Below are 15763 nucleotides of genomic sequence, written 5' to 3' on the forward strand. Positions count from 1 at the left end.
ACACATATATATATATATATATATAAACTAGGCCAACAAGGCTATAACAACAGTATAACAGCTATCCAGAAGGCCGATAGGGCGATACGAAAAATATATATATATACAATGACCGCTAGTCTGCAAGCCTCTAAGAGTGTGAGACAATCTCAACAGGGCGGGACAAAGCCCCCGACATGCCCAAAACCACACATATACATCTGTAATAGTACCTATGGACTCAAAGTCAGCAACTCCGAAGAAGTGGAGTGCGAAACCCAACGCTGATCCTGGGGGTCCTACTTGAGGAGGCACGCCACTCTGTCTATTCGAACCTGTGGGCATGAACACAGCGCATAAAAATGCGTCAGTACGAAATATGTACTGAATATGTAGGGCGACAAGTGTAACATGAAAAATGTAATTAACAAGAGAAGAGACATAGAGATAATTTAAATTCTGAAACTAGCCTCGGTAGGAAACTAAAATTCAACATGGATATAAATGTATGCTCGTGACACCGTCGTTCACTATCGCTACTTATAATATATCACATTATATAATAATAAATCCCTCTGTGGGGCTATAATATCCATAACATACCCGGCCATAATAAAGGCTCGGTAGAATCGTACCCGGCCACGTGAAGCTCGGTAATCCCAACTGATCAGTGGTTACACAATATGTGTCATACCCAGCCGTCTATAATGCGGCTCGGTAATGAAAGTAAATACATACATATACTAGATCATAAATTATATAGGTGCAATGCGAAACCAACCTTAAAAGACGTATTCTAAGAAGAGTCGAAGTGGCCTATCATCATTCTTCCCCGACTATCATGGTTGTGGCTAAAAATATTTAATTTTCAACTACGAGCCAACAAGTACTAAGAACATGAGAGTTATGTATTATGAATACCTTTGAAGTAAGTGTTCCTTATTCATGATTTATATGAATGTCGAAATGAGAACGAGTAAAAAGGCTCTAGTTCTTTTTAAGCAAGGAACAAGGAAATCCGAGAATTCATAGATATCCTCTAGAGTAAGCAATCTATGAGAAAAGATCAGGTCTAAGCATCTTTATAAGTTGAAGGTGAAATAACTCGAATCCGACGAGACAATTCGATAAACGTTTATTCGAATTCTAGTCATGCCGAAAAGTATAGCGAAAGCCCTACATACCTTGTCGATGGAGTTATATACTGTTTCCAAGACCTCAAAAGCCTTAGGAATGATTTCCTACATAATACAAACCATTCAAAATCAAATTCAAGCTCATAGCTTAAATAATTCTTCATTTAGACATTTACGCGAACAACTTGTGGCCATGAATTTGTAGACTCTTTTGTAGATTAATTTCTCCCCAACACACCACCAAATTTTACTTTACTACATCTCCTCATCAACATAATTCCATCCATGTCTTCACAGATCCAAACAACACAATAAAATCATATAGAACAACCCCAACAATCAAGCCATATTAAGAGAGGTTTCTAAAAAAATCAAGAATATTTCTATAGAGGTTTCAACTATTTCTTAAGAATTCTTATGGTAGAAGTTTACAAAGATCAAAGAGAAAGTTAAATCATACCTTATGTGACCAGAATTACTCAAAATTCGAAATTACAAGATGGAGTCTTGCTATGAAAGTGAAACACCGAAGAATTCACGATTCCGAAGCTACCATGGTGTTCTCCATCTTGAGGATGACTAAATTGTTGTTATGCTTGGCCAGATGGATGGGAGAAGTTTGAGAGGAAATCCCTAGGTTTTTGGTTCTATTTTGGAGAGGATAAAATGCAGGGGTTCTGTTTTAAAAATTGGCTCAAATAAGGAAATTTTGACTAAACCCGACTAGGCACACTGTTCCCGTAATAGTGTGCACCCCTGTACAAAAATGTTAATATCTCTCTACTCCGAAGTTGTATTAATGAACGGTTTATTGCGTTGGAAAATAGACTCATAGACCTTCGATTCGGTAGGTAGAACACACCATAACTCCTAGTATATTGAGAGAAAAGGTCATCAACATTTTATCCAAATTCTAGTGAAATTTAAACCCGTAACTTGCGCGCGATCTTTGTCGAATTTTTAATCACAACTCAAATGACTTCCAATATTAACGTATAACTATTGCATCATTTAAATATCTCATAAAAATTATCTTCCTACCGAATTATCCCATTTACAGCATGATAACGCCGAATACACAAGGTGTAACATTCTCCCCTCCTTAAGAACATTCGTCCTCGAATGTTAACGGTTAACCTAACTTCTGAATTTTTTTTTTAAAAAAATTCGCCAGAGTTTCCCCTATAAATATGAATATCCAAAACCTGCCATCAGCCAAACATACATATCTAAGGCCACACAGGGCTACACATCATAATAATAACATCAACTTGGCCTCACCCGACCATTTACTTATACAATAATGATAATAAGAAGGTTAGCCATAACTTAATTACCTTAACTGTCACTGGTTGATATATGTGCAACACCTGCCATGTTTGTCTCAGGCATATCACCTGAAGACTCAAATAAATGAGGGTATCTGGACTTCATGTCCTCCTCGGCCACCCATGTCATTTCCTCTACATTATTGCTCCTCCAAAGTACTTTTACTGAGGCTACCTCTTTAGTCCGTAGCTTACAGATTTGACTGTCAAGAATGGCAACAAGTATTTCTTCATATGACAAGTTCTCGGAAACTTCAATATCCTCGATAGGGCTGATGCAAGAAGGATCACCTAAGAATTTCCGAAGCATGGAAATGTGAAATACCGGATGGATTGCTTCTAATTCTGGTGGCAGGTCAAGTTTGTAGGCTACTCGCCCAATTCTCTGAACAATCTGATATGGCCCAACATATCTAGGGCTGAGTTTTCCTTTCTTACCAAATCTCATTACACCCTTCATAGGCGACACTTTCAAGAATACCCAGTCTCCCACAGCAAATTCCAAGTCTCAACGTCGGTTATCTGAATATGATTTTTGTCGACTTTGAGCTGTACACAACCTTTCCTGGATCAACTTTACCTTTTCTACAGCTTGCTGTACCAATTCAGGTCCTAGAAACTTTGTCTCACCAACATCAAACCAGCCAATAGGAGATCTGCATTTCCTCCCATATAGTGCCTCATAAGGTGCCATCTAAATACCGGCATGATAACTGTTATTGTAGGCAAACTCAATAAGCGGTAAATGATCTTCCCAACTTCCCTTGAAGTCTAAGACACAAGCTCGCAACATATCTTCAAGTGTCTGAATAGTGCATTCGGCTTGTCCGTCGGTCTGCGGATGAAATGATGTACTAAGGTTAACAAGAGTACCCAAACCTTCTTGAAAAGACCTCCAGAAATTAGCTGTAAATTGGGCACCTCTGTCAGATATAATAGAAAACGGAACTCCATGTAGCCGAACTATTTCCTTGATATACAGGCTCGCATAGTCTTCAGCTGAATAGGTGGTCCTAACTGGGAGAAAGTGAGCTGATTTCGTCAGCCTATCCACAATGACCCAAATAGAATTGAACTTACGGCGAGAATTGGGCAATCCTGTAATGAAATCCATATTAATCGATTCCCATTTCCAAGCTGGAATCTCAATATTTTGAAGTAGCCCTCCAGGTTTCTGGTGTTCAGCTTTAACCTGCTGGCAGTTGGGACACTGAGCCACAAATGTGGCTATATCTTTCTTCATGCCGTTCCACCAGTATAGCTGACGAAGATCATGATACATTTTGGTTGAACCAGGATGAACTGAGTACCGAGACTGGTGCATCTCTGTCATAATTTGCTTACGAAGCTCCCCAACATTAGGTACACACCATCGGCCTTTATATTTTAGAATTCCATCATCAGATTGCTCGAACAACTGCTTCTTCTGAAAAGGGATACTCTCTTTAATTTTGACTAACTCCGGATCCTCAAATTGACGCATTTCTACCTCAGCTACCAGTGATGACCCCGCAATATTTTGGACTACTACACCCTGGTCACCTGTATCATGTAGCCGTACACTCAGGTTAGCCAATTGATATATCTCTTTAGTCATTTCTAATTTCCCAGCTTCTACATGCTTCAAGCTGCCCATGGATTTACGACTCAATGCATCAGCTACCACATTCGCTTTGCCCGGATGGTACAAAATATCCACATCATAGTCCTTCAGCAATTCAAGCCATCTTCTTTGTCTCAAGTTCAAGTCTTTCTGCTTAAATATATATTGTAAAATTTTGTGATCTGTATAGATATCCACATGAACACCATAAAGATAACGACGCCATATTTTTAAGGCAAATATAACGGCTGCTAACTCAATATCGTGAGTCGGATAATTGTATTCGTGCTTCCGCAACTGCCTCGAAGCATATGCAATAACTTTTCCATGCTGCATTAGAACACATCCCAATCCAACCCTGGATGCATCACAATATACCACATAACCTTCAGATCCTTTCGGAAGTGCTAGAACAGGTGCTGATGTTAAGCGTTTCTTCAACTCATGAAAGCTCCTTTCACATGCATCAGACCATTGGAACTTAACGGCTTTGTGTGTCAATTTGTCATGGGAGCAGCAATAGAAGAGAAGTTCTCAACAAATCTCCGATAATAACCAGCTAAGCCCAAGAAACTACGAACTTCCGTAGGAGTTGTAGGTCTAGGCTAGTTTTGTACTGCTTCAATTTTCTGACCATTTACCTTAATACCTTTATCGGAAACGATATGCCCAAGGAAAGCCACTGAATTCAACCAAAATTCACATTTGGAGAATTTAGCATATAATTTCTGATTTTTCAAAGTCTGCAACACCACACGCAAATGATCCTCATGTTCTGCTTCTGATTGAGAATATACCAGAATATCATCAATGAAAACAATTACAAATATATCTAGAAATGGCTTGAAAACCCGATTCATTAAATCCATAAAAGCTGCTGGCGCATTAGTAAGACCGAAAGACATCACAAGAAATTCATAATGGCCATATCTAGTCCGGAAAGCCATTTTCGGAATATCTCTCTCCTTAACTCGCAATTGGTGATAACCGGATCGAAGGTCAATCTTTGAGAAATATTTGGCACCTTGCAACTGATCAAACAAGTCATCAATTCTGGGTAAAGGGTACTTGTTTTTGATAGTCACTTTGTTGAGCTGGCGATAGTCAATACACATTCTTAACGAACCATCCTTCTTACGAACAAACAACACTGGTGCACCCCAGAGAGATGTGCTGGGCCTGATAAAGCCCTTATTTAGAAGATCCTTCAACTGGGCTTTCAATTCTTTTAACTCAGCAGGAGCCATTCTGTATGGAGGAATAGATATTGGTTGAGTATCTAGAAGCATATCAATAGCAAAGTCGATTTCTCTTTCTGGAGGAAGACCAGGAAGTTCATCAGGAAATACATCAGAAAATTCATTCACGACGGGAACCGATTGAAGGGTTGGATATTTCACCTCCATATCATGCACTCGTACCAAATGATAGATGTACCCTTTCAAAATCATCCTTCGAGCTTTAAGGTAAGAAATAAACTTTCCCTTAGGCACTGCAGCATCACCTTTCCATTCAATAATAGGCTCACTTGGAAAATTAAAACGAACAATCTTTGTCCAGCAATCTACATTGGCATAACAAGAAGCCAACCAATCCATACCCATAATGATATCAAAATCGACCATTTCTAGCTCATGCAAATCTGCTAATGTATGGCGGTCATGAATCTTCACGTCACAACTTCGATATACCCGTCTAACTACAACAGACTCACCCATTGGCGTAGATACCTCAAAGGACTGTTGCAACAATTCAGGCTCTCTATCCCATTTACTAGCAACGAAGGGGGAGATATACGACAATGTAGAACCAGGATCTATCAAGGCATACATATCGATAGAAAAGACGGATAGTATACCTGTAACCACGTCCGGAGATGACTCAAAATCCTGACGACTCGATAAAGCATATATGCGATTCTGCTGACCTCCTAAACCAGAAGCTCCAAATCTTCCCCTACCCCTGCCAGCTGATGTCTGCATACTCTGTCTAGGAGGACGTACCGAAGAAGAAGCCCCTGCAGATGCCGTCGGCTGAGCCATACCCCCTCCACCTGTCATCGGACAATGTCTCATAATATGACCTGACTGTCCACATGTATAACATGCATCAGAACCCTGGCGACATGGTCCAAAATGATTTCGGCCACATCGATCACATCTAGGAAACTGAGGCCTCATCTGACTGAACTCGCCTCTAAACTGTGGACCTGGGGTCCGTGAACTCTAACCTGGACCAGAATAAGTGGTCCGATCCTGGCGCTGTCCCTGAAACTGTGGCGGTGCACTGGCTGCCGGATAAGACTGACGCCGGGGAAACTGTGGCCTAAATCCACCTCGAAACTCCCCTATGTTACCTGCGAACCGCGCCCTCTTCTGCTGCCCTCTATCATGCTCTCGATTGGCTCGTTGTTGCCTCTTGCGATCCTCTAGACCCTGTGCATATGCTTGAATACGGGCAATATCCATTCCTTGGTTTAGAGAAGCTGTAGTGCACTCATTTATCAAGTGTGCCCCCAAACCACTAACAAACTGGTGTACCCGATCACTCATATCAGCAACAATCGTAGGAGCATACCTAGCCAAAGAGTTGAACTGCATGCTATATTCCCGAACGCTCATATTACCCTGTTCTAAGTGTAAGAACCTATCTCGTCGGGCTCTTCGAAGCTCGATTGGCAAATATTGCTGTAAAAATGCCTCAGAGAACTCCTTCCATGTCACTGGTGGAACATTAGGCCCCCGAGTTTGCTTCCAAGTCTCATACCATGTCACAGCAACATCACGTAGTCTATAAGAAGTTAACTCCACTGACTCAACATCCGTGGCATGTATAATTTGTAAGGTCCGTTGCATAAGATCCAGAAAATCCTGTGGGTCAGCATTAGGATCAACCCCTGTAAATACTGGAGGATCCAAGTTGATAAAGTCTTGAACTCTCGCACTCACGGACCTATCAGCAATACCGAAGGTCTAGTGTTGGGCCTGGGAGGCCACTATTCGAGTCAGCAATTGTACATCACTCCGCATGTCTAGGTCCTGATCAGGAACAACTGGGAGAGGGACTGGAGGTATGTTAGCTCCTCTACGCCCTTCCGGGGGTGGTGGGGGTGCTGCCCCGGAAGCCTGAGAATCAGCCTCATTCTGTGGCTCATGTTGATCTACATTAGCAGGTGGCACCTGACTTGTGCCCTCTCCCGCCTCCTCGTCCAACCTCTGAATAAATTTCATAGCCACTTGTCATCTCCTAGTGTTAGGCATCACTGAGAAGGTAAACAAAAAGAGAATTAGGAATGAACACTTATGATTAGGCTCTATTGCACGATCTAGATCAAGAAGAAAGTAATAATCCTAAATGCCCAATAGCCTCATGTTTATAAGTGTGGTGCACAACACACCATAAACAAGACTCCACTAGACACGGCTTGTAGACTCCCTAGGACTGACCTGCTCTGATACCAAGTTTGTCATACCCCAACCTTGGGAGGTGTGGCTGGCACCCGATGCCCGAAGGCCCGAGTGAACCAACCATGAGATATAATCCAAAATATAATAACCTGCAGGCAGAAGATCCCAACACGACACACACATATATATATATATATATATATATATATATAAACTAGGCCAACAAGGCTGTAACAACAGTATAACAGCTATCCAGAAGGCCGATAGGGCGATACGAAAAATATATATATACAATGACCGCTAGTCTGCAAGCCTCTAAGAGTGTGAGACAATCTCAACAGGGCGGGACAAAGCCCCCGACATGCCCAAAACCACACATATACATCTGTAATAGTACCTATGGACTCAAAGTCAGCAACTCCGAAGAAGTGGAGTGCGAAACCCAACGCTGATCCTGGGGGTCCTACTGAGGAGGCACACCACTCTGTCTATTCGAACCTGTGGGCATGAACACAGCGCATAAAAATGCGTCAGTACGAAATATGTACTGAATATGTAGGGCGACAAGTGTAACATGAAAAATGTAATTAACAAGAGAAGAGACATAGAGATAATTTAAATTCTGAAACTAGCCTCGGTAGGAAACTAAAATTCAACATGGATATAAATGTATGCTCGTGACACCGTCGTTCACTATCGCTACTTATAATATATCACATTATATAATAATAAATCCCTCTGTGGGGCTATAATATCCATAACATACCCGGCCATAATAAAGGCTCGGTAGAATCGTACCCGGCCACGTGAAGCTCGGTAATCCCAACTGATCAGTGGTTACACAATATGTGTCATACCCAGCCGTCTATAATGCGGCTCGGTAATGAAAGTAAATACATACATATACTAGATCATAAATTATATAGGTGCAATGCGAAACCAACCTTAAAAGACGTATTCTAAGAAGAGTCGAAGTGGCCTATCATCATTCTTCCCCGACTATCATGGTTGTGGCTAAAAATATTTAATTTTCAACTACGAGCCAACAAGTACTAAGAACATGAGAGTTATGTATTATGAATACCTTTGAAGTAAGTGTTCCTTATTCATGATTTATATGAATGTCGAAATGAGAACGAGTAAAAAGGCTCTAGTTCTTTTTAAGCAAGGAACAAGGAAATCCGAGAATTCATAGATATCCTCTAGAGTAAGCAATCTATGAGAAAAGATCAGGTCTAAGCATCTTTATAAGTTGAAGGTGAAATAACTCGAATCCGACGAGACAATTCGATAAACGTTTATTCGAATTCTAGTCATGCCGAAAAGTATAGCGAAAGCCCTACATACCTTGTCGATGGAGTTATATACTGTTTCCAAGACCTCAAAAGCCTTAGGAATGATTTCCTACATAATACAAACCATTCAAAATCAAATTCAAGCTCATAGCTTAAATAATTCTTCATTTAGACATTTACGCGAACAACTTGTGGCCATGAATTTGTAGACTCTTTTGTAGATTAATTTCTCCCCAACACACCACCAAATTTTACTTTACTACATCTCCTCATCAACATAATTCCATCCATGTCTTCACAGATCCAAACAACACAATAAAATCATATAGAACAACCCCAACAATCAAGCCATATTAAGAGAGGTTTCTAAAAAAATCAAGAATATTTCTATAGAGGTTTCAACTATTTCTTAAGAATTCTTATGGTAGAAGTTTACAAAAATCAAAGAGAAAGTTAAATCATACCTTATGTGACCAGAATTACTCAAAATTCGAAATTACAAGATGGAGTCTTGCTATGAAAGTGAAACACCGAAGAATTCACGATTCCGAAGCTACCATGGTGTTCTCCATCTTGAGGATGACTAAATTGTTGTTATGCTTGGCCAGATGGATGGGAGAAGTTTGAGAGGAAATCCCTAGGTTTTTGGTTCTGTTTTGGAGAGGATAAAACGCAGGGGTTCTGTTTTAAAAATTGACTTAAATAAGGAAATTTTGACTAAACCCGACTAGGCACACTGTTCCCGTAATAGTGTGCACCCCTGTACGAATATATTAATATCTCTCTACTCTGAAGTCGTATTAACAAACGGTTTGTTGCGTTGGAAAATAGACTCATAGACCTTCGATTCGGTAGGTAGAACACACCATAACTCCTAGTATATTGAGAGAAAAGGTCATCAACATTTTATCCAAATTCCAGTGAAATTTAAACCCGTAACTTGCGCGCGATCTTTGTCGAATTTTTAATCACAACTCAAATGACTTCCAATCTTAACGTATAACTATTGCATAATTTAAATATCTCATAGAAATTATCTTCCTACCGAATTATCCCATTTACAGCATGATAACGCCGAATACACAAGGTGTAACAATATGCACTCTCTCTCGAGTAATACATATTAAATAGGCACAACTAATTGGATCCGATCAATTAACTACAACAAGAACGTAGTTGAACAAATAGAGATTAAATTGCGTAAACTATATTAACACAACAAGAAGTTCATCCCTCAACAGGTTCCATCAAAACCCTAGACTAAATAATTAGCTATCCATAATCGTGTTCATCATAACTACACCAAAATTCATCATGAATGATAAAAACAAAAGGAAGAAAGGTAGAACTCAATGTTGAATTATCCTCCTTGCCTCTTGCCTCTTCTTGCCTTGAACAAAACTATGAAAACCTTGATAATCTCTTTTTGGGCGAGCTGGACCTCATATAGGTTAAGTGGAATTACCCCCAAACTTCCAAGTTTACCCCACTTCCAAGAGCAACCTCCACTTCCAACCAAGATGTTGTGAGTTCGAGTCTCCTCAAGATCAAGGTGGGAAGTTCTTGGAGGGAAGGATGCCGGGGGTCTATTTGGAAACAGCCTCTCTACTCCAGGGTAGAGGTAAGGTCTGTGTACACAGTACCCTCCCCAGATCTCACTAAGTGGGATTTTACTGGGTTGTTGTTGTTGTTGTTGTTATTCCAAGTTTACCCCTGAAATTTCTGCGCTCCGGAGTGGACTAGCGTGGCCGCACTCGAACCGTGCTAGTGGTCGTCATATGGCTGAGTACACTGTCCCATTTTTCTGTTCTAGCGCAGTCACACTAAGGCCGCGCTTGGCCCGCGCTAGAGTGGATCAGCATTTTTTCTCTTCTTTTCTTTCTTCTTTCGCACGTACTCAGTTCTGAGGGGCTTCCCTTGCTTTAATTTAGCTCCAAACACTGTCCTAAGTCCTCATAAGCACAACTTGCTCTTGCAAAACATGAAATTAACAATTAGAGCTAATTTATCGTCATTTAACCTTCCTAGAACGGTGAAACATAGTCAAGTTGGGGCATAAATAGTCGACAAACTACATGAATCTAGCCTATTAACAACACCCCACACTTAAATAATTGCTAGTCCCCGAGCAATCCACCATACTCTATAAAGGTTCCTTCACTAAGCTTTTCCCTAACGTATCACACCAAGAACATATCACCAAAGTTGCGACTAGTAGTGTAATATCTTTGCCTCAAGAGTCGACTCTCACGTGCCGTGCAATATTCATACTTACTCAAATTACTCTATACAGAGGCCAAGACTTACCTTTCCTTCGTGAATCAAATGCCCTTACATCACACAAGAGAGTAGTTACACAAATAATAATATTAAGAACAATTAGGAACTTAGATAGACAAAATTCACTCACTCTTAGAAAGAACATTCATATGCCACAAAGAAGCACCATAGGCTTGCCCGTAGTGTACTACTCTACTAATCCAGCTCGTTCAGTCTAAGATCAATCATGACTTCATTTGGTTGTAATGTAGGCTAAGGGACGGGTATGATATATTTGGATATAGTGACTAACCTCCCTAAGCCCTTTTGATACAATCACTTCGGCATTCAGAACCATACCTATGGCAGACCAGACATTCCACCACACTTCTATTTATAATACCCCAAACCTTTTTAGTTGCAATTGTATCAAGTCACCACTTATCAAGGACTACATTCGCTTATTTTTTTTCTCCCTTTTTTTTCTTTTTAAGTGGCGCTTATTCTTTCATTTTTTCAAAACACTGCACCCTTTTCTTTTTCTATTTCATTGGTTCCACTCAAAAACCGAATCACCACCCCACACTTTAACTTTTGCATATTTTCTAACCATTCAAAGCTCCTAGGAGGTAAAAGGGTTCAAACAGATAGGCCGTTCAAACAATTGGGTAAGGTTTATAATGTGGTTGCCAAAGAAACAAGCTTATAGGCTCAACAGGGTTGACTACGATGTATCACATTTAGGTGGGTTTACTTTATATATCTGGCTTACAAAGAAATGCCTATATCACTTCTAAGACTGAATAAAGCTACTATTTTGCTTTGCAAACACACAAGGCAAGTTTTAGGCATCTAATGCAGAGCATAGAATACAATACAACTCTCACACACATGGCACATGACTCACTCCAGATTGGCTTATCAAAATACTCTTGTTTGAGTACTCAAGTCAGTTACAAACATACAATTTAAGGCACTCTAACAAGAATCAACAACTGATACTAAGCGTCACACTCTAGTGTCTACTGTGTTTAGGTGTTTCAACGCTAAGGGATACTCTTCCTATCTCAGCTCATAGCCCATAAGTACCAACTAAAAACTAGAAACAAAATAACCAAAAACTAACTACACCCGATTCAAGCAAAACCCTTGGAAAAGAACCGTAGCCCAAAGAAAAACCAAGGGGGAGTTACTACACTACCTAAAGCAGAAAATCTTTTTGGTATTTTCTTTAGATTTACTTCCCTCAAGAAAACTGTTTAGAAGATCCGTCATCAGGAAGAGTCCAATATATTTCTGTTTTTTTTCCTTTCATCGACTTAGACCCTCAAGAACCCCATCGAAAGAGATCCGTTGTCGGGACAAGTCGACTTACCTAATTCGACTGCTACTCAAAACCACAAAAACAAAGAAAAACAAAGAAAACATAAAACAATCAAGTTCTTACATATATACACATACATTGAAGTATCTCCCACCCCACACTTGAAAAGAAGACATGTCCTCATGGCATACAAAATAAAGAACAATGAGGTAAAGGAACTTCCCTGATTGATCAATCTTGATCGGAGACCGTCCCCGGGTCCACATGACATGCACGACCCAGAGCTCGCAGCCAGCTCAATATTTTTTTCTTAGATTTAACCTGTTGGGTTGCCACCACATCAACATGCATACCTAAGTTAGCGACCGAGGTATGCAACCCTGCCATCTCCTGCTCTAAGGTTGTTAATCGGGTAACCCGACCAACCCTATATGGTCCTGCAGCTTCTGCAACCTGCGCATGGGCGGGCGACTCGGCTATTACTTCCTCCTACTCATCCTTCCATTCCTCAGATTCATCGGAGTCAGCACTATCCTCACCACCAGGGGCCACAGGCTCCTTCCCTGTAGCTACCTTATCAGCTCGGAACTTGGAGTCTCTCTGCACTATCCCATCCACATTCAAATTTTCCGGCACCCGAGCTGCCCCGCAAAGCCTAGTGACTAGTGAGGGGAAAAAGAAACCATACCTCTTTACCGGACAACGTGTAAACATCTCCTCGTGCATAAACTTGGCCACGTCAAAGTTGTGACCATTTATAAAGAACCAAATTAGAGTATCTCGAGGTGCATTCACTTTCGTGGTGTTGGAAGGGGAGATCAGGCGGTTATTGATGACATACAACCAACACTTCCCTTCAAAGGTGAGCGCCGCTGAATGAAACTTCTTCCCATATTTCATACACACAATTTCCTTGCTATGTACACAAATGGTTTCAAAGAACAACTCCCACTGAGTGTATTTTCTGCCATAGGCTTCATAAAAATCCTCCATTTCCGCTACAGGTGCGGGCACCTGGTATATCCTCCGAATAGCCTCAACAGAGGCATCCAAAGCCTTCTTGCACACTGTTACTACACCATTCACATATTCCTTTACGTTGGCATATAATTCACGTACAACAATCAAATTCCCATCGTCTAGCTCTTCAAAGAAGATTTGCAGCCCCCGTCTGACCAGCTCATTATAAAAGTTGAGGCAGCCAAGTTGGAGGGACCCTATATCCATGCCTCTCTCCGGTACTGGTTTCTTCGAAGCCTTATCAGCAAAACGATCCTGAGCCTTGGCAGAAACGAACCTGTTACTATCAAAAGGACAAGCAGGAGCTGAAGAGCTCCCTCCGAAGGATCCAGCTTGACCGTTGGATGAAGCACCGGTGTCTCGGCATTTCCTGGAGGGTACTATAGTACCTGGAAGAAGAATAGCATTAGCACAACACAAAAGGTGTGACTCAACTGCGGTTACTCAAACTTTACCCTTATAATTGGTCACAATTATCATTGACACTCATTGTGGCATTTTAACAAACACATTGTGGACATTATTTACCGGAACCCCCAATTAAACATGTTGTAACCCAATTACTACCACAATGGCCCCAAATTCATCTAACTAAGTTAAGAGATACAACTCCATAAACGTCACCACCCACAAACACTACGTATACATTACAAATTACTTCTAAGAGAAGAAAAACCACTACAAAATTAAGAAGTCAAACGAAAATCCACAAAAATTAGCAAAAAAGAAAACCTTACCTGAAGTGGGAGGAGATTGTGAGAAGTGAAGATGAGTAGTGGAGGGATTGGCTTGAACCTTGGGGAATTAGGGCTAGGATTATTTGGGAATGTAGTAGAGGGGAATTTGGAGAAGAGGGGAGTTAGGGCTGGTATTTGGGGCGTTGGGTGTTGATAGGAGAAGAAGGGAATAGTTAGGGTGGGGGGTAAACAAAATACACAATTAAAATACAAAATAAGAAAAAAAAATGTTAAGTTAAACAAATTGGCAGCTTGAACGGAACTAGCATGGTCGTAGCGCTGTCCGAGCGCGGCCGCGCTAGTAAAACAGAATGGTTGGCCATATGTGCGGCCACTACTGCGGCCACTGGCGCGGGCGCGCTCCTGGGCAAAAAGCTGAGGCAGAATGTTTGCCCATATGCACGGTCACTAGCACGGGCGCTCTCCGAGGAAAAAAGCTGAGGCAGAATGTTTGGCCATTTGCGCTGTTACATCTCGCGCCGTACGTTAAAAGTTTCGTCTTTAGTTAATTGACGTAGACTCGGAGATGAGATCATCTTGACGTTAACATACTTACGCTATTTATAACAAGCAATATATAAGTGTTATGAAGGATAAAGGGGTACACAGATTAAGAAAATGAGTTTTGTTGAAAATGACCAATTTGGAATAAAATACGGGTCGAGCAGTAATACCCGATAATTATGAACTAATACCATGCAAGGTACCATATGACCACGGTAGAATAATATATAAAGTATATTCAAAAAATAAATAGAATTTTAAGTAATTTGTGATAATTTTTAAATTACGCGGGTAATTGGTTAATTACCGGGTAAAGGGACATTACCCAATTAACTAATAAGCGGGTAAAGATTACTAATATTAACTCACTCTCCACGTGGCACACGACCACCAAATTAAAAGATGACTCACAACAAATTATACATAGGTGTCTACACCTAAAGAGTAAATAAAGTAACTTTATCAAAATAAGACTTCTAAGTCTTATCTCCTTGTTATCTGATGTTGGTGGAATTCATTTTACACGATGAAATTTCTAAAACTAAATTAACAAAAAAAATCATGCATATCTAGAAAGTAAAGTTAAAGCTCACCAAAAGAGCAGTAGAATGAAGGCAAGTATTGAGAACCAAGCAATAAATTAGACAAACTGCGCAATCACCAAAAATTAGTATCAATCCACTCAAAAGTTAGTTTCAATCCATTCAAAAGTTAGAAACAGACACAACTTCAACAAACCGTTGGAATTGTGGATTAAATCCATTCCATCTTTGGTTCACCAAGCGATAGAACAGAAGCAGTTCGAAGCTAATTTCGCATGGTCCATAGCTAAATTCTGTTGAAGCAAATTTCAAGCTTCTAAATGAGTACGGTGCAGTCTTCGCCAAGAATATTATACAGAGTTTTTTCTACTCCAGGTTTGTTAAGGCCCTCCCTTCTTTCTTTTGGCATGATCCAAATTATACAAAAGAAACGAGCAAACGCACAGTTTCCATAAATTACTCTATTCTTAGAAATACTAGGGGTGTCTATATTCTTGATTCCCCATGAGAATTATTATTATTTTCTATTCATGGGTCTCATAATAATACGCAGTTGGAAAAGTTTATCCGGAAGGAATATTGATATTATTATGTATTTTTCATGCATTTTACTCATGTGCATTGACCCA

At 40.4% G+C, this 15763-nt stretch overlaps 2 protein-coding genes across 2 annotated transcripts; both read right to left on the reverse strand.

Moving 5' to 3' along the window:
* Positions 1–2453: 2453 nt before the first annotated feature.
* LOC138870211 (uncharacterized) lies at positions 2454–3137 on the reverse strand. Its single transcript, XM_070148003.1, has 2 exons — positions 3024–3137; positions 2454–2897 (listed from the first exon to the last, which is right to left on the reverse strand). Exons 1-2 carry the CDS (start codon positions 3135–3137, stop codon positions 2454–2456), a joined length of 558 nt encoding a protein of 185 aa, XP_070004104.1.
* A 1514-nt stretch (positions 3138–4651) lies between these two features.
* On the reverse strand, positions 4652–6226 carry LOC138870212 (uncharacterized). Its single transcript, XM_070148004.1, has one exon. The coding sequence runs from the start codon at positions 6224–6226 to the stop codon at positions 4652–4654; it is 1575 nt and encodes a 524-aa protein (XP_070004105.1).
* Positions 6227–15763: the final 9537 nt, after the last annotated feature.

This window comes from Nicotiana sylvestris, chromosome 6 (assembly GCF_000393655.2).
Source record: "Nicotiana sylvestris chromosome 6, ASM39365v2, whole genome shotgun sequence".
Classification (NCBI taxonomy): domain Eukaryota; kingdom Viridiplantae; phylum Streptophyta; class Magnoliopsida; order Solanales; family Solanaceae; genus Nicotiana; species Nicotiana sylvestris.

What these genes read in the sequence shown, in the direction of transcription:
- LOC138870211 (XM_070148003.1), bottom strand. Translation starts at nt 3,137, where the DNA reads ATGGCACCTTATGAGGCACTATATGGGAGGAAATGCAGATCTCCTATT. An exon ending in TACAGCAAGCTGTAGAAAAG is followed by an intron (nt 2,898 to 3,023) that starts GTAAAGTTGATC and finishes TCGCCTATGAAG; the next exon opens with GGTGTAATGAGATTTGGTAA.
- LOC138870212 (XM_070148004.1), bottom strand. Translation starts at nt 6,226, where the DNA reads ATGAGGCCTCAGTTTCCTAGATGTGATCGATGTGGCCGAAATCATTTT.